The sequence below is a fragment of the Peromyscus californicus genome, unplaced genomic scaffold (genome assembly GCF_007827085.1).
Source record: "Peromyscus californicus insignis strain IS unplaced genomic scaffold, ASM782708v3 Scaffold_1__1_contigs__length_55948999, whole genome shotgun sequence".
Lineage (NCBI taxonomy): Eukaryota > Metazoa > Chordata > Mammalia > Rodentia > Cricetidae > Peromyscus > Peromyscus californicus.
Genome location: NW_026294492.1, coordinates 52,519,895 through 52,539,991, shown reverse-complemented (window position 1 = coordinate 52,539,991; position 20,097 = coordinate 52,519,895). Strand labels below are relative to the sequence as shown.

The window sequence follows — 20,097 nt, the reverse complement described above, 5'->3', positions numbered from 1 at the left end:
AAATGTGGGGGGTGGGTGCATGTGAGATGTGGGACATGTGCATACCATGGTGCTTGTGTGGATCCAAAGATGACTTTGCGGAGGATCTCCTTACAACTTTTAGGTGGGCTTTGGGGATTGATTTTAGGTGGTCACATTCTTTGTATGCCTGCAAACACATCTTTGCTCACTGTGCCATCTCCTTGGCCTAACCTATCCAGTTTTATGCACCTTGTTTCATTTGTAGATTGGTTATGTCATTGAGACAGGACCAAAATATGCATTCTTGCCAAACTGAAACTCACCGTTAGACCAGGGTTGCTCAGAACTCAGAGAAATTTGCTTGTCTCTGCCTACAGAGTCCTGGGATTAAAGGGATGCTGTTAAGAAACACTGAGCTGGTTGCCTTGGACATCCTATTCTAGATCTGTCAGCACCATTGGCACAGCACAGTTGCTTAGCTGTGCCTGTGACATCAGGGAAATGAGCACGTGGCTATTTCTAGCCCAGTGTTCAGAAACCAGTGAGCTCTAAGAATGGATTATAGCCTGACAAGTTGCAGAGCCATGATGAGGTAGCACTGGGGTTTGGCTTTGAAGGTGTTGGCCAGACCCCAAAGTCCACCCTCAAGGGCTCACCATAGGGTTGCATAGTCAGAATTTTAGCAAGATTTGGAGTTAGAGGGTGTGGAACCTGTGTTTTCTAGGAGACATTCAGAGGGGACAAGAAAATAAGAGGAACTATCCATCTTTTTTCATCTTCCAGATCTGGAAGCCAGGAAGAAGGCCTAGCTCTTGCCAATATGACTGGTCAGAATGGGTGCAGATATGATTTTAGGTCATGGGCCTTAGGCATGGCCTCTGTAACTTCACCAGGGAATTGCAGGCTTTAGGCAGCTCCTACATATCTCATCTTGGTAGCCCATGTCCTAAATTAACATCCACATTTTACTTGGCTTGAGTTTGACTGTACTTCCAAGACTGGTGAAGTGGTGGCACTAGGGGTGGAGGGTACTCTAACACTTATGATTTCCATCAACCTAACTGCACATTTCCTTAGAACTGATAATTATGTAGGAGGAGTAAACTGGATGTAGGTACAAATGAATAGGTTACTTCTACAAAAGTAAAAATACTGCTGGACTTTAAATAAAAGAATTTACACAATGAACCCAATACTCTGATATTCTTAACCAAAAGTGCTCACAGTAAAATCTGAACTGAAAGGATGGTGTCAAGATCTTGGTACCCACTGTCTTGTTATCTTAGAGTCATGAGAAGCTATTTAAAGGTTAAAATCTAGAAGATGTGATGATTAGATTTGTGTTTGAAAAACTAGAACCCTAAGAATTTACTGGGAGTTGGAAAGTGTCAAAACTAAAGCCAAATTCTGGGTAAAATGATTAAAATAGAACTTAGTATACTGTTGACATGGGAATAAGAATTCACTGGAACTAAACCTAGCCTGAAATTATAGAGGTATTTAACTAGGAGAATTGGGGCCATTAAAGGGGTGTAAGGGCTGAGTAAAGACAGGAAAGTGAAAATGTGTGCAAAAGTAGATAAGTGATGATGAGATTGGCATCCTCAGATTTGATCTGCCTACCCAGTCTTTTAATGGCTGGGAAATCTTACTTTGTTTCCCAGGACCCACGTGGTAGAAAGAGAGAGCCAACTCTCACAATTTCTTATCTGGGATCCACATAGGACAACGACATTGGCATGCTCCTCCCCATACAAGCTAACAAACAGATACATATGATTTAAAAAAGGAAATGTATCTATATTCTCATAAGGAAAGCCACTGATCTCCTCAAACTTGGCAAGGATCCTGCCTGTTTCCTTCCCCATGGCAAAGATCAATGGTGTGTTCCACATTACTCCACTCCTACCTTATACTTCAACTTGTTGATCATCTGTCTCATTCAAAGCACCCTATTCCTGAAACAGATCCTCAAGAAAGAAATCCAGTTCATCAGCAACATATAGCTTATATCAGAAGGAACCAAACTGAAGCCATTTTGGATAGAACTGCCATTTTAAATAAAGATCAAATAAAGTTTAAGTTCCCAAGACCTAACTGGTTGGCAAAGTGAGACATGAATGGTGGGCAAGCCATCCTGTCACATAAGTAAACCAACCATGTGGGAGGCCAGCTCCCACCTTTTAAAGGGTTCCTATCAGGAGGAGAGAGAGACATATGAAACTTTTAGATACAAAGAATAGCTTTAGGAGGATCTGGATCAAGACCCAACAGCACCTTCTGCCTCTTCAAAAGGGCTTTTTATAACAATGCAGGGAGGCAGGACAAAACACCTCCCCCTTGCTAGATCAAAGCACACCGCACAGCCACGTGTAGACCCTTCCAAACACCTGGTAACCACACCGTGGTCAAATCATCCCCTTATGGAGCCCTGCTGTGTGAAGCAAGCTCAGATTCTTGGACCCTGAGTAAGTTCTCACTAGGAAACCTCTGTGGGTCTCTACACAACCAATGAGAAAAAGATAAGTGTATCACAAAGAAACGTTCCTAGAAGTCTCTAATCCCTGAATCCTGATTTATGAAAAGTGTAACTTGGCACAGATATTTGCAGTTTTCAGGGTTAAAGCTCTGTAATATTCTGCCTAGGGGTCAAAGTTCAGCTCCTGAGTCTCTTTTGTGACTCTAATCAATCAGTAGTAACTTGATTACAACAGTTTTTTTCTGCAATGACTTGGTGTCTGAGTTGTGTTGGCTCCAAGTAGACTCCATAATGTTGTTGGGTGGAAGCCCCCTAGTAGAGACCACTTTCTACTTGTGTCTGTTTATATCACCAAACATAGAATAAATATATTTCTTTTTTCTTGTGAAATACTCCTTAGATATATTTAGAACTTTGGAAGTGGAGTATGAAAGAATATTGTATGATGAAGCATTTCATTATTAGTTTGAAGTGCTGAGTAATACTGTGAACATAAGAGAACACTGAGCCCAGTCTTTCAGTCTTTCAGTATCATTTGTGCTAGCTAGTGTTTCAACCTACTTATTAATTTATTTGTTTACTCATTCATTTATTTATTCATTTATGGGACAAGGTATCATGTATCTCAAGCTTGCCTCAAAAGCCCTATGTAGTCAATGACAACCACAAACATTTGAATCTTTTTATTTCATTGTTTGGTGGTGTGTTGTGTTGTATTTTGTTTTACTTGAAGACAAGTTGTATTACTGTAGTCCATGTTGGCCTGTATTTGCTCTCCACTTGTCTCAGGCTCCCAAGTGTTGTCATTACAGCTGTTCACCTAGTGTATGCTACACAGAGCACAAATCACAAACTTAGTACAATGCCAAGCCAAAACTCCACATAAAGAGCTTCAAGTCCAGATTTGACGGTTTTTTGTAAAGTGTAGACTTTTGTATTGAGAAAAGGAAAGACATCTTTATGAAGAATGTAGGGCCTCCAAAACCTGAAAGTGTAAATAAAGTGATTCCCTAGTGAAGGCAGGCTTCACCACTGCTAACATAAACACCAAGAGCTGTCCTAAAAGTTATGCAGTAGGAGAAGGTCACCAAAACTCACAGTTGGTTTATACCTGGTTGGTCAGAAGGACAATGGACATCCCAAGTGTGGGCTCTTCTGGTTCTGAACACTTTACTTTGTGAAATCTAATATTTTACAGGTAGTGTCAGAAGTGGATTAAATTATAGACAGCTTGTGCCAAGAGAACTGATGATATGAGGGAGATCATATGCAGTGTCTGAAGTATATGTAGATAAAGTATGTTTCAGGGGCTGAAGTTGTAGCTCATTTGGTAGACTGATTTTGTAGCATGCAAGAAACATTGGGTTTAATTCCTAGCACTACATAAAATAGATATTATTGTGCATGCCTACAATATTGGCAATTGACACAGAGGAGCAAGAGGATTGGAAGTAAAATGTCATCCTGGAACATATAACAAGTTTTAGGTCACCCAGAAAGACATTAGATCTACCTACTCACACATACCCAATCAACTAGATGGATTTTAAACTTAAAAGAACTCGGGTAAACAAGCCCAAAGCAAAATTGAGCCCATTATTCCAGAAATTAAAAATGACAATTGGCCTAGGGTATCAAAATTTATCCTAGGGGCCACTGTCCACTGCTGACCCCATTAACCAATTGCTTTTAAATGTTGAGAGAATTGTAGTTGCTACCTGTCTGGTGGAGGAAAAACCCAAAAATAGGATATGTAAAGCCCCCCACCAGTCCTTGAGTCACCCAAATATTTGTTGTTCAGAAAATATCAGGCTATAGGCTGTTACAAGACCTTAAAAAATTAAATGAAAATCTTGGAGTCTATGGGAACTTTATAGCCTGGCTTGCCATCTCCCACGGCCATAAGATATGCTTGCATATTTCCACAGGATGCTGACTTGCCTTATGGATCATGGATCGCTTGATCACACCATATAACCAGGCTGCTGCAGGACAAAGGCACTCCTAGCTGACAGTCTGATTACAGGCTGTTATTTACCTCTAGATTCCTAATAATTGGGCTTCTACTTTATAAATGAATTGATACAATTCCAGATCCTTTTGATGAACTGTTCATCAATGATATCAAAACGTATAGATCTGATATATTTATAAATGACACATTTCAGATTTCTTCCTCTAGCTGCTGTTTTGTTGAGACTTTAAGGAGTTTGGGCAGAGACCTTTGCCAAGACTTTCCCTTAGGAGGGTTGAGCAGAAAAAGTAACAACTTTTCACCAGAACCGGAGGAAATTGCTACATTTCTGCAAGGGATTCCCCTTTAGCAGAGTGTCCCAGAAGAAGTAACATCTTGGGCTGGAGCTGAGAAGAAATGGACACCTCTCTTAGTACATTCACTTAGGAGAACAGAGCAGAAGTGGATAGCTTATCTGCAAAGGCTTTATCACATTGATTACATTCACAGGGTTTCTCTCCAGGATGACTTTTTTCATGCTTGTGAAGATGACTTTTCTGTGCAAAGGCTTCACCATACTGATCACAGCCATAGTTTCTCACCAGTATGATTTCTTTCATGCATGTGAAGAGGACTACTACATGCAAAAGCTTTACTACATTGAAGCTTTATTACATTGATTACATTACAGGGTTTCACTCCAGTATGAATTCCTTCATGACAGAGTAGACTACTTTTATATGCAAAGGCTTTTCCATATTGATTACATTCATAGTGTTTCTTTCCTCTATGACTTCTTTCATGACTGTGAAGATTACTTTTCTGTGTAAATACTTTCCCATATTGATTACATTCATAGGGCTTCTCTCCTGTATGACTTTTTTCATTACTGTGAAGATTGTTCTCTGCAAAGGATATATACTTTTTAAGTTATTAATTTTTACTTTATATGAAAAGTTGTTTTGCATGCACATATAGCTAATGAGGCTGTCATATCTCCTGAAAAAGGAATTACAAACAGTTGTGAGCTTCTATGTGGATGATAAGAATTGAACCTGGGTCTTGTGGCAATGCATCCATATTTCCGGTTTTTCTTTTTTGATTTTTTGAGAAAGGACCACTCTATATACCTACAGCCATTCTGAAACAAAATACCAGGTCATCAGGCTTAGCAGGAAACACATTTACCCACTGATAAAATTCTCTGCCATTTGTTTCTGAGAATATGTTAAGAACAAGTATTTAGCCCGTAATAAAGTAACATGATCCAAAAAACAACAGCTAACAACTTTGGTAGTTTGAATATAACTGGCCCCCATAATCTCATAGGGAGTGCCACTATTAGGTGTGGCTTTATTGGAGGAAGTGTTTCACTGTGGGGGTGGCCTTTGAGCATAGGTTTCCTATGCTCAGGATACTGCTGAGTGTCTGTTGGCTTCCCGATGCCTGCAAGGTGTAGCACTCTCAACTCCAGCACCTCGTCTGACTACACGCCACCATTCTCCCTGTCATAACGATAATGGACTGAAGCTCTGAAACTATAAGCAAGTCATACCAACTGAATGTTTTCTTTATAAGAGTTGCCATGGTCATGGTGACTCTTCAGAGCAATGAAAACCCAAACTAAGACAACAGAATAAGTATCATTTTCATTTGCAAATAGGCTTTATTATTCAAATTATCCTGTGTTCCTGCCTTCTTGAAACACAATGTTTACAACTTGAAAAGGAGACAATATTTTAACAATGGCTTGTCTCTATGAATCTTACTCAAGCACTGGTGAGATAGCTCAGTGGGAAAAATGTATGTGGACTGCAAGGCTATACCTCATTTATTAGGTTCATGGGGAATTCTACCACTGTGAAATTTTCCATGATTTTAAATGTTACTGTAATGTGCAAACATTTTACCACATTGACCACATTCGTAGGATTTCTCTCTAGTATGACTTCTTTCATGCCTGTGAATATGACACTTATCTGCAAAGGCTTTATCACATCGATTACACTCATAGGGTTTCACTCCATATGACTTCTTTCATGCATGTGAAGAGGACTACTACATGCAAAAGCTTTACTACATTGATTACATTACAGGGTTTTACTCCAGTATGAATTCCTTCATGACAGAGTAGACTACTTTTATATGCAAAGGCTTTTCCATATTGATTACATTCATAGTGTTTCTTTCCTCTATGACTTCTTTCATGACTGTGAAGATGACTATTACATGCAAAGGCTTTACCACATTGATTACATTTATAGGGTTTCACTCCAGTATGACTTCTTTCATAACTGAGAAAATGGCTTTTACATGCAAAGGCTTTTCCACATTGATTACATTCATAGGATTTCTCTCCTCTATGACTTCTCTCATTACTGTGAAGATTGTTCTCTGCAAAGGCATTGCCACACTGATTACATTCATAGAGTTTCTCTCTACTATGCCTTCTTTTGTGACTGAGAAGATTAGTCTTCCATGCAAAGCCTTTACCACACAGATTACATTCATATGGTTTCTCTCCAGTATGTGTTCTTTCATGACTGAGATGACTTTTATTAGCGAAGGCTTTATAACATTCATAGGTTTTCTCTCCCCAATGACTTCTTTCGTGACTGAGAAGATTCTTCTGTGCAAAGTCATTACCACATTGACTACATCCATAGGGTTTCTCTCCAGTATGACTTGTTGTATGTATGTGAAGATAAGGCAGACATACAAAGGCTCTACCACATTGATGATATTCATACCTTTTCTCTCTACCATGAATTCTATGTACTTGATGAAGACTGTGACAAAGGTGTTATCACTTTGATCATATTCCCAGGGTTTTACTTCCAAATGAGTTATTTGCTGTACTTCTAAAGAGGAATCAGATATAAAGGCTTTATCACATTGATGACATTCATAGAGATCCTCCTCATTATTGGCTGTTTTGTGTGTTTGAAGATATCCGTAACAGCTGAAGTCTTTAGTAGATAGTTCACATTTACTACTTCCTCTTCCCATATGTATTTTTTCATGTCTTTGAAGAGAACTGGAAGAACTCACAGTTTTACCACACTGACTGCATTCATAACAATTTCTTATCATGTGAGTCATGCTACAAGTGCAAAGGGATTTAGTACAGATAAATTTCCATATTTTTTGTATTCATAAGGTTTTTCTGCAATGTAAGTTTGTTGGTGCATTTCCACTGAAGTTGGCATGCCAATTACTTGTAAACTTGTATCACAGTCATCATTTCTGCTCATAGTGGGGACTACTACATATCTTTTAATTGTTCTTAGAGAGACAGAAGAACAATGTTTATTTCCATGTCCCTTATGCTCACATGGCTTGAATCTATAGGGGCAGATGATATACCTAATTAAAGGGAAAATAATCAAGAAAAGGTTTTCACATTGCATTTACATAGTCTAATGTTTTATGTCTCTTACAGATGTGGTATAGAGATTCAGGTTTCTACACAATGATAAATTTCTTGTCTCTCAGAAACTGCTCTTCTCACTAAACTATGGTAAGTTACTCATTAAAAGTATATGAGGAATACTAGTTTTGATATGGAAGATTTGTTTATAAAAGGTCTTGGACATTCACTAATCCACTTATCAATGTGAATACCTTTTATGATAATTGAATGGTATGAAAGTAAGTAGATAGACTGTTCTACAGCATGCCCCTGATATGGCTATGATTAAAATTGTGACATCTGTTGTGGCATTGTTTCCTTGTCTTGTCCTTAAAGGAATGCTTTGCAAACAATGATCAGCTACTTGACACTGGAGCACAAGTGTTGTGAGAATTTAATAATCATCACAAAGCTGAGCTTATCTGCATTGTTGATTTTCATTAAAACGTCAGGATACATTAACATTTCTTCGGAGGTACATATGTATCAGCTTGCACATGAAAATTACCTTCCATGTCTTCTAAAACTTTGACAATGTTCTTCAATATTGTGGTCTTCCCATTTGTACCCTAAAATACAGTACCAGAAAATGTATGTGATATATTACTGGAAATTAGGCACAAGTGAAATTACTATCTTTCTTGATCCTTTGAACAATGCCTGATTTATTCACCAAATTCTACCTCTTTCACATGCAAAAATCACAACCACAAGTATCCAAGAAAGTCTTATCTCCTTAAGTTAAAAAGTGACAGAAAGCTCACATTCTTACCTACAGCAGAGAGGTTCCAGTAGGTTTCCAGCATCACATTTTTGTAGAGACTCTTCTGGGAAGGATCCAGCAAAGCCCACTCTTCATGAATGAAGTTCACATGTACATCCTCATAGGTCACCACTTCCTAAAGTATCCCATATATGTACATAATAGAAATGTTGAGACTGTCTGCACTGCAAATGTACACTTCATTGAGAATATATTTACATAATGCTTTGTGCTCCATATATTCTACAACATGGGTCATAGAATTTCAAATGCAGTCACCAACTCATTGTATAAGGAAACAGAAGAGGAGAATGATGCCTTCCATTTCTATGCCCGCTGAATAGAATATGGCATTGCAGAAGAAATGCCTAGTAATATATACAGAGAAACATGCAAACAGTTTAACACTATTTAGAATACATCAGCAAAATTTTATCCAAATTGTTAACTTCAAAAAAGGGTAGACAATATGGGTGTGGTGGTGCACACCTTTAACCCCAAATGCCAGGAGGCAGAGACAGTTGAAACTATTATTCCAGGCTAGCCTGGTCTATGTAGAGATTACCAGGACAGCTAAAGTTAGACTAATGTGAGACTCTGTCTGAAACAACAACAACAAAAAAGAAAGCACTTAAGGGCTCCCTCAAAATTCCTCCATTGTATTAAACATTCACTCCAATTCTGTACTCGTGTATTACAAACTGGATTGACCCCTTGTAAGTTATAAGGCTAGTAATTCCTAGGAAGGAAGGAATTTTTAATAAATTACTGACTGCTGGGTAGTGGTGGTACATGCCTTTAATCCTAGCACTCAGGGGGCAGAGTCAGGTGGATATCTGTGAGTTCGAGGCCAGTCTGGTCTACAGAGCAAGATTCAGGACAGGCACCAAAACTACACAGAGAAACTCTGTCTCAAAAAAACCAAATGAATGAATGAATGAATGAATGAATGAGTAAATAAATAAGTAAATAACTGACTGATCAAAGCATTCTCAAAACTACTACTAAAGCAATAAAACAACAAACTACAATAACAAAAATGATGGAATATATAAAGATGAACCAACAGATAAGATCATCTTTTGCTTTTAAAGAGGTTCTAGATCTATTCCCAGCACTCACTGGAGGCACACAACTATTCCTATTATCAGGTCACAAGAATCCAATGCTGACTTCAGTAAATGCTAGGCAGAGAACTGATAGTCACTCACAACCCCCTGTGCAGGATTAGAATCAAACCACATGGGGCCAAAGAGATGAGCAGTGGTTACCAGCACTCAATACTCAAAGTACCTAGTTTTGGTTCCCATCACCCATATGGTTACTCACAACCACCTGTAATTCCAGTTCTAGGGGATCTGACTTTCTTCTGATCTCCATTGGCACCAGGCATATACATTGTACACAGGCATGTAAGTGGGCAAAGCATTCATATGTAACAAAATTATAATTAAAAATCCAATTAAAATGAAAAAGAATAAAAAGGGTGAGGATTCAGCTTAATTGATAGCATACCTGTCTAGCATGCATTAAGCCCTGAGTTCAATTTCTGTTACATAAAGGAGGCAAGGATTGGGATGGCTATAATCACAACACTTGAGTGGTGGAGGTAGAAGGATCAGAAGTTCAAGGGCATTATTGGGGACATAGGAAGTTTGACACCACGACTTAAGAAGGAAGAACACAAAAATAATCACACAAGAATATTCCAGGACAAAGAAGAGTAAAGCGTTTGGGATACAAGTTACTAGAGTTATGAAATGACACAAACCTGGAATATTTCATTCATAGTCAAAAGAAATGGCAAATTGGGTGTGGGAACTGAACTCTGTCTTCTGCAAGGCCCATATGCACACTTAGCACTGAGCCATCTTTCCAGCCCCTAGAAACTACATACAGAGTAGCTTTGGTTACCAGCAGAAGACATACACATGGTTATCTTGGAGTAAGAAGACATTTAGAATACCCCAGCAATGGCTTGTATCTAAAGAAAACCAGAATTTACTGTCCACAAGCAAGAGTTCATAGGTTCAAAACAGTCCTTGATTCTCAAGTTACATCCATCACATCCCTATATAATTATGTATGATTCTAAAAATAAAATACTGAGAATTAGGCTAAAGAGTACAGCCTGCAGAATAGGTCTCACTAAAATCAAGCCTTTATTGAAAAGCCCTTTACAGCTGGGCATGGAGACCTGACAGCCCTGATCTCACCAAATGGGAGGTAGAAGCAAGACAATCGAGAATGTCTTAGCTAGTCTTAGCCCAGGGAGCTTCTGTAGTTCTACTTCTGGCTAACTGTTCATGTTAACTTAAGCATGTAAACCCCAAACATGGTATTTTTTTGTGCTTAAAAGTTCATCCTGAAAGAGGCATGGGGCTACACTGATATCCTAAACACTCAGTGAGTACAGACCAGCTAATAGACATTCTATTGGCTTAAACCCATGGCCAAGCAGTCTTCCCTGGTGAATACTCACAACATTTGGAGATCCCACTGAGTTCCCAGAAACAAGACCCTCAGAAGACTGAGAGGTCTCTGAGCCTCTTGGAGAGGGGGGGAGTGCAATGGTCAGGGGACTACTAGGAGTGTGCAACCTGAGATAATCTAGGTACTCAGGTGTCTAAGCTGGGATTGTACTGTTGTGAAGAGACATCATGACCACAGCAATTCTTATAAAGGTAAACATTTGATTGAGGCTGGCTTACAATTCAGAGGTTTAGTCCATTATTGTCATGGTAAGAAGCATGGTGACATGCATGGACATGGGGCTGGAGAAGCAGGTGCAGAAGACAAAGACACACAGATCTCAAAGCCCACCTCCACAGTCATTCACTTCCTCCAACAAGGCCACATCTACTCCAACAAGGCCAGCCTCCTAATAGTGCCACTCCTTATAAGTCAAGCATGAGTCTATGGGGGTCATTTCTATTTAAACCACACCAGGGCTCCCTTTGATCAAGTACTGCCTAATGCTTCAGAGGGGTCTGCCACCTCCACCACAAAAGGAAACAAATTAGAAACTCCCCTGTTCTGTCACCTTTGAAGGTTAAGTCTTACTGAGGTGCCTTCTGTTTAGACACAAAGAAGAGGCCAGATATGCATGCTGATCCACCCCAGAAACAATGGATCCCTTTGTCTGTTCAGTTGTATGAATATGTGAGGGCCACCCTGGTTGTTTTTAATGAATGTCTGTCTCTCTCTGTGTGTGTCTCTACATGTCTTTCTATGTGTTTCCATAAGTTTTGTTTCACTGTATTGACCAGAAGCTTTCTCTGGTGTGAAACTCTCTTCCAGCAGGTTGAAGAAGTACACTCTTTCCTGCGGGGGACTCAAATCCTTTTGGCTCTGCCAAGGCACCCATAAAAGAAAATGAACCTCTCCACCTGTCCCACTCTAGAAGCACTTGCTCATTTTGTTGTTTGACTCCTGCTCACATTCAATGTTGGTCCCTAGGTCCAGATGGGGAGGGGTTGGGCCTCTACTGCAAGCCCCAAGCCCTCTACCATGTAATTGAAATGCACACAGGGTGGGGGGAAATAGTTTCCCTAGGTGAGCATTCCCTCCACTTTGTGCTGCTCTAAGTAGTTCCAGGGGAAAGAGAAAACTCCTCCTGGGCTGAACCAAAATGAAAAGAGAAAGTTCCACTACTGCCTCTTTCATAACTTATATCTCTTTTTCACCAATGATCTGTAAAACAAATCAATCTCTCTGAAAAAAGTAAAAACGCTGCTCCTGGGCTGGGCAAGGGAATTGCTGCCAGGCAATGCAGCCTGGAAAGAACAGATATTCCCTTCTCTCTAAAACTGACCAAGGAGACTTTAAGCAATTTCACAGTGTACTTTTTAGAAAGATTAAAGACAGCTGCTAAAAAGATTTCCTTTGTCACTCAGCCAGTCAGGGTATTTGAAAAATGTTATAAAAGCATAAAGAAATTTAGAGGTATAAGCAGGTCCAAGTTGCTGTAGGTAGTGCAAAACCTGGTTTAAGAACAAAAAAAGCAATCAGGACAGGAACTTTTGCATGAACTGAAAGCCATCATCACATTCTTTGATAATGAGACACAAAGCAAAAGTTTGGTATCTTCCCCTCTATCAGAAGAATATCTCCTAGCTGAAAGTTCTGTCTACAATCAAAAGATAAACATTACCCATGACCGTGGAAACAAAAGGGGAAATTGTAGTCCATATTGCCTAGATTGAAGAGACAAGCATCCTGGTGCCCTGTCAGTCACAATGGAATATGCTTCTCCTGCATATAAAGAAACCTGGGACCTCTAATTCCCAGGAGTCTGGTTCTTCCAGAGAAACAGGTATACACTGTCTTGGACATCAAAGATGAATTCTTCGGTCTCACACTGGTACAGAGATGAGTCACCCCTTCTTTGCTTTTAAATGGACGGACTCAGGGAGAGGTTACAGTGTGCAATATCCCTGGACAAGGTTGCCCTAGGAGTTAAAGACACTAAATGCAGAGTTCCTGACCTTCCTTTAGAGCTTTCCTGGGAAAGCAGATTATAAAAGGGCCACCGAGGGACTGCTGCAAGAGTTACAGACCTCGGACTACAAAATGTTGGCTAAGAAAGCCCAACTTTGTAGAAACCTACCTAATTCACTAACAGCTGAAGGAAGGCAAAAGGAGCCTGCATCAGAGGATTGCTTCCATCCTTCAGACACCAATTCCAAAGACTAAGAAACAGGTTCAAGAGTTCCTAGGAGTAGCTGGATATTGCTACCTCTGGATTACCAGTTGGTAGAAATTGCAAAGCCTCTATCTACCAGCACCAAGGGAGGCACTGCGTCTCTAATCTGGACTGAGAGTAAACAAAAGGAATTTAAGGCTTTAAAAAGTTTTGCCTTACTCCAGCCATAGAATTTCCAGATGTCTCCAAACCTTTTCATCTGCTTCTCCATGAAACAAGACAAAAGGGGTTTTAACCCAAACTTTGGGGCCATGGAAATGAACTGTGACATACATGCACAAAGGATTGAACCTTGTATCCACAGGTTGGCCCACCTTTCTAAGAGCAATGGTAGCTAATGCTAGTGCAATGAATGGAAACAAAAACAAGTTGACTCTCAGTCAAGATCTTATACACACAGCACACAACATGGATGATGCCTCCTATGAGGAGCACCAATACACTGGCTGTGTAATGCCTGTGTGATCCAGTACCAGGTCCTACTCCTGGCCCACCCAAAACTCTAATTTGAGTCACCTACCATCATCAATTTGTCTATACTCTTGCGTGTTGACACAGGGGCTCCTCCTCAGGTGATGAAAAATGAAACCAGGTATGTGGGAGCTGCAACAGCTCCAGTAACTGAAACAATAAGGACTCACAACAGGTACCTTAGACCAGAGAGCAGAACTGATTGATCTGACCCAGGCTCTCAGGTAGAAAAAAGGAAAGTCCTCTACCATATACACAGTCACTATGCTTTTACTGCCGGGCATGTCAACAGTAGGATCTACAGAGAAAGAGGGCTTTTCACTGCTGGGAAAAAGCATATTAAAAAATCTTGGCCCTCCTATAGGCTATTTGGCTTCCCCTACAAATTGCTATCTCCCACTGCTAGGCTTCTGATCTGGCTGCCCACCAAACCAGTGGGGTCTGTTGATATTCTGATGACATACCATGACCCTTTACTGCCTGAGACGCCATGGTTAAAAAAAAAAATGGGCAGCTCAAAACCATAGAATGATGGACACCAGAGGGAAGGACCATTCTCCCCAAAACAACTGATTGAGCTGTTGGTAATTACTCTTCACCAGGATACTTATCTGGAGTCTACAAAACTTCCTAAGGTGCTCAGACCAGGGCATATTTGGATAGCCTAGTGTGGTGGTATTATGTTACCCAAAATATTGTGCACCCTAATAAACTTATCTGGAGTCAGAGAACGGAACAGCCACTAGATACAGAGGCTAGAAAATGGTGGCACTCACACCTTTAATCCTACCCTTCTGGAGGCATGGATCTCTGTGAGTTCAAGGCTACACTGGAAATAGTCAAGCATGGTGACTCATGCCTTTAATCCCAGAAAGTGAGCCTTTAATCCCAGGGAGTGATGACAGAAAGCAGAAAGGTATATAAAGTGTGAAGTCCAGAAACTAGAAGCATTTGACTGGTTAAGCTTTTAGGCTTTGAGCAGCACAGCTCAGCTTAGAGGCTTCCAGTCTGAGGAAACAGGATCAGCTGCGGAATTGGCAAGGTGAGGTGGCTGTGGTTTGTTCGGCTTCTCTGATCTTCCAGCATTCACCCCAATAACCGGCCTCAGGTTTGATCTTATTAATAAGACTCTTTAAGACTCATGCTATACAGCCTAGCAAGGGATGTCTCAGGCAGATGACAGGTTTGTGCTCAAGTGAATCTAAAACAGAGAGCCCCTACCCAGGAAAGCATCCAAATGACAGAACAAGACCCCAAGATCTCTGGGAAAACTGACTTCACCAAGATCCACTCTGCTTGGGGAAGTTAAAAGTACTTGCTAGTTTTTATAGATACCATCTCTGGATCAGTAAAAGTGTTCCCGACCCAGACTAAAACTACTCAGATAATACCTAAAACAGCTCCTTCAGGAAGGGGTCCCCTGATTTGGCCTACCCCAAGCAAGGAGGTCTAACAATGGCCTGGCTTTCATCATCAAATTTCTCAACTAAGAGCTAAAGCTTTAGATATAGAATGAAAACTCCATTGTGAATACAGACCTCAGAGTTCTGGCCAGGTAAAAAGGATAAAAAAGACATTTAAAAAAAAAAAAAAAAAACCACTTTAACAAAACTCTCATTAGACTCTACCAAAGAATGGGCGGCCTTCTTCCTGTTCTTTGTTTCTGCCAGCAGCAATCCATACAGGGAGGGATTTAGCCCCCCTCAGAGATGATGTTTGTAAAAACCTTCCCAACTGTTTCCAAGGCCTAGAAAACAAACAGTCTGCTGAACTCTAACCACTAGTTTCTCAAGTCACTACAGGCATCCAGTCCTCCATAATGGCTGTTCATTGGATTATCTTAGAGACCCAGCTGACCTCTGAGTACACCGCAAGTTGCCCTTGTTCCAGTTCAATGATACTGTTGGGGTCAAGTGAGTAGCCAAAGGAACAGTGGAACTAACCCAGAAAGGACCCAAAAAGGTAATTATCTTCATTCCCATGGCTGTGAAGATAGCTCGCATTACACCATTTACCTACCACACTGAGGTCCAGAAAGTAGAAGCCAAAGATGCTGCCAAATGGACTGTCTCTGGACTACAGACCCATTAAAGTTAGGTTTCATTGGGTACCCAAGACTTTCAAATCCCTGTCCCTCTACCTCCTCCTGAGTCTTACATTTCATTTGGTATGAGTGCAGCGTCAGGGTTCAACCACCATTGCCTGAAGGCCTGAACTTGGGAACTAAGAAGACAGATACACAAAAGTAAGTACAAACCAGCAACCCATATTCATTTTGACCTTTGCTCACCAAAGCCCACTTTAAATGTCTGGCTATATTAGAGAAAAGGAAGATGGGGGTTTATCTTTTGAGATAGAAATACAGAGTTTACAATTCTATGCATGGCCATGTGGCTAGGCTCCATGGTTGCCAGAAACAAGGGAGTTTCCATGAAGAAAAAAAAAGGGTTTGTGAACTGAAGATTCCTGGCAAAGTTCTTTAAAAAGATTCTGGCCTTTAGGAAACTGAAAAATCAGATTCTATGCCACAGGAAGGGACCATGTGAGTGGAGTTAATCATTCCCAGCCAGAAATTGGCCAGGATTGTTGGCTGTGCTTAGACACCTGGCCCCCATCATACTACACAGGGATAGGAACTAACCAGACTGTCAGCCTTTGACTGACAATACTTACAGTGACTGACAGTAACCCAAATTAATGTTCTCCTTTATGGGTTAATTCATCAGGATAACAACAATATTACTGAGCCACTGAGACTACTTGGTGGGCATGTACCAATGGTTTCACTAAATGTCCCTCTTCTGACACTTTCCAAATTAAGTAGACAGGTTTATCAGGACCTGATAGTATTAAAAGTTTGCATTTCTGAATTGAAACAACAGTTAGAGTCCCTTACAAAAAAGATCCTACAAAATTGAAAAGTCTTAGACTTACTTCTCATGATATAAAGGAAACTATGGCTTTGTAAAAAAATCTGTTGTGTCTATACTAATTGATCAAGAGTAATTAAAAAAATATTGTGGTTGGAAAAATAATTGATACCAGTCTGTTCTCTTGGTTCCCCTAGATAACTACTCCATTATTGTTCTGATTGGACTAATGGCAGAGTCCCTGAATCTTAAAATAAAACAGGATGACTTCATGATTTGGTTCATTCACTAGGTCCAGTGGGGAATGTAACAGGCCCCAGACCCTCAGACCTCATCACAACTGACTCCATAATGGAAGTGGCATTTAGGCTGTAAAACTCAGGAGGTAGACAACACCATCTGCCAAAAAAAAAAAAACAAAGGCCTAATCCATTAAGATTCATATTTATGGGAAGTCTATAAATGTACTAAACTTACTTTTTAGTCTGTAGTTCTGCATCTCGCTAAACATTCTTGTTAACTGAAATATGTCAACCCAGAACATGGTTTTCCTGCTTAAAAGCACAAACTGAAAAAGGCTCAGGCCTACATTGGGATCTAGAACACTCAGTGTAGCAGGATGGCAAATAAAGATTTTTCTGTTGGCATAAATCCATGTCCTAGCAGTCTTCTCTGGTGAATGCCCCACAAGCACCTGATGGAACTTTCTCCAAAATTGACCATATACATAGACACAAAGCAAGTCTGAAGAGATGTAAGAACACTAAAATAATTCCGTGCATCTTATCAGATCACCACAGATTAGAGCTAGATATCAATCACAGCAGAAGCATCAGAAAGCTTACAAACTCTTGGAACCTGAACATCCCTATAATGAATGAATAAAGGGTAAAAATAAAATAAAGAAATAAAGACATTCTATAAATAACATACCACAGATGGAATGTTTTCTCAAGAAATCAGTTCTTTACTCTTTCATTTAGCCTTACTTGATTTCACAGGACATGAACAGAATACAGAGAGGTAATATGCCAAAATATTACACAAACAACCTATCTTACTGACTGTTCTATTGCTGTGAATAAGTACTATGACTAAGGCAACTCTTATAATGGAAGGATTTTAATTTGGGGATTGATTATAGTGACAGAGCATTCATCCATTATCATCTTGAAAGGAAGCTTCAGTGGGTAGGCATGGGGCTGAGTTTTATATCCCAATACACAGGAAGGCAGGAGAAAGAAACACTTCTCTTTCCCTGGTCTTTTGAAACCTCAAAGCCCACATACACATCTTAACAACAAGACACTCCTACCCCCATAAGGGCATACAACTCAATTTTACACAATTACTTCCATTAATTGGGGACTAAGCATTCAATGATAGAAACCTGGGGGTGTTGAGCAAATATACACAATGACAGGATACAATCTAAGATAAGAAGAAAGAGCTCTAAAGGAAAAGAGTGAAAGTTATTAAAGCAAACAGAGACAGGAAGAGAGGGAGAGAGGAGACAAAGACAGAGGGAAGGAAAAAATATTTCCAAATATTAGGAGGAGCCAACTTCTCTGGCTGGGTTACAGGCTTCCTTAATATAACCTTCCCTACCCCATTTAAGAAGAGATTAACACATTTCGTACTACACATGCTATCTGTTAGGGGACCTCACAAGTTTCCTTTCCTGTTTTGCGTGTCATCTGTTAAGGACCCCCATGAATTTTCTCATGTTTCAAGTGCCATCTGTTATGGATCTTAGATGTAAACACACTGTCTTGTCCACATGGAAAGGAGCGATCTCATGGGTGGAAACTGCAGGTTAATGTATGAAAAATTATATAATTGCAGGAACCCATTAAGCACTGTAGTTACACTGTATTTTGGTCATTCAAACAGTCTTCGTCTTCAAGTTCCTGGCACTTTTGGAAATGCCCTTGCTCAGAATAAGGAGGGAAACCAACGAAACTGATACACTTCTGGAAATATTTAATAATTTATCCAATATTCCTAGTGAGATCAAAGATGTGGATGACTGTTTTGATGATTCTGGAGATGATTCTACAAACAGTGAAATTATTAGCCCTGTAAGGAAGAACAAGGTGGTGGTGTTTTCAAGTGATTCCAACACTGACGAAGCTACTGATAACTGTTGGTTTGAAACTGACACACCACCACGCTTACAGATGTTTGTAGGTTATGCTTAGGTCACTACATTTCTGACTCAATGTGACTCTGTACCCTCCATTACTAATCTTTTTTTGGTGATGAATCTTTTGAGATGTGCAAAGAGTTGCCCAACTATCATGATCAAATTGTAATGAAATGCAAAACACCATCTAGAACACTAAAGTGGTCTCCAGTTACACAAAAGGACACCAAGAAATTTCTTGGCCTAATTATTCTTATGAGTCAAACAGGAAAAGACAGCTTGAAAACTACTGGTGAACAGATCCTTTGATATGTACCTCTATATTTTCACAGACCAAGAATTGCCATAGATTTGAGTAAATATGGACATTCTGACATTTCAACAATCATGCCAAAATGGACAGTCACTCGGAGATATTTTCAAGATCCAACTTCCGGTGGATTATTTCCTGCCTAAATTTCACATAATATACAAACCAAAGCAGCAGTTTTCTTTGGACGAGGGAATGATACCATGGAGAGGACATTTAAAATTTCACATGTACAACCCAGTGAAAATAACAGAATACAGTTTACTTGTTCAGATGGTGTATGAGAGTGACACCGGCTATATCTGCAATATACACTGTTGAAGGAAAGAAACTGTAAGAAACTGTTCTTTCAGTCCTTGGACCCAGTCTTGGCAGATGGCATCATATTTACCAAGATAATTATTGCAACGCTACATCTGCTGATGAACTGCTGCTACAGAACAAAGCTAGAGTCTGTGGGACTGTTAGGGAGAGTAGAGGTGTACCAAGAAATTTAAAAATGAAAGCATCAAAAAGGAAGAAAACTGACATTCTTCTCCTAGCATGGAAAGACAAGGGGGTTGCCTGAATGATATCAACAATCCATGACACTTCTGTCTCAACAACAGGAAAAAAAAAATAGAAAACGGGAGAGAATATTGTAAACCCACCTGCATCAAGGAATGGAAGGCGCTGACACTGCAGCTCAATTCCTTTCGTGTTGTTCCACTCTAAGAAAAACCATGAAACGGACAAAGTAGTGCTGTATCTTATAAACTGTGGTCTTTTTGATTCCCTTAGCGTGTACAACGTCCTCAATCCACAAGCAAAACTGAAGTACAAACAGTCTCTGCTCTCGGTGGTGAGAGACTGGATAATAGATGACAATAATGAAGGCTCTCTGGAACCAAAGGCAAACCTGTCCAGCCCTTCCCCTGGGGTTGGAAGGACAGCACTTCATAACAATCCACTGAAAAGGCTGTCAGGTGATAGGAAGCAGCATGTGGAAAGAACTTCATGTACTTCAGCGAGTAGAAAGAAAAAAAA

The 20,097-nt window shown here is 40.0% G+C and overlaps 1 protein-coding gene and 1 non-coding gene across 12 annotated transcripts in view; one reads left to right on the top strand and one right to left on the bottom strand.

Moving 5' to 3' along the window:
- Positions 1 to 20,097, bottom strand: part of LOC128115864 (zinc finger protein 431-like) — a 101,402-nt gene that overhangs the window by 68,583 nt on the left and 12,722 nt on the right. For 5 of the 11 annotated variants that reach the window (XR_008220304.1, XR_008220302.1, XM_052746992.1 and 2 more), the window contains exons 2-3: positions 8,579 to 8,705; positions 8,315 to 8,375 (exon numbers count right to left, since the gene is read on the bottom strand). The exons of 5 other annotated variants lie outside the window; for them this stretch is intronic. Coding sequence is in view for 3 of the 6 variants with exons in the window: in XM_052746992.1 (XP_052602952.1) it covers positions 8,315 to 8,375; positions 8,579 to 8,705 (188 nt within the window). In the remaining 3 variants the exon portion in view is untranslated. Of the gene's footprint in view, positions 1 to 6,031; positions 8,376 to 8,578; positions 8,706 to 20,097 lie in introns of those variants that run through there. One more of the 11 variants, XR_008220308.1, reaches the window with a different exon arrangement.
- LOC128116143 (small nucleolar RNA SNORA43) lies at positions 395 to 536 on the top strand. The gene has a single exon (XR_008220399.1). It is a non-coding gene; the product is annotated as a small nucleolar RNA SNORA43 (small nucleolar RNA).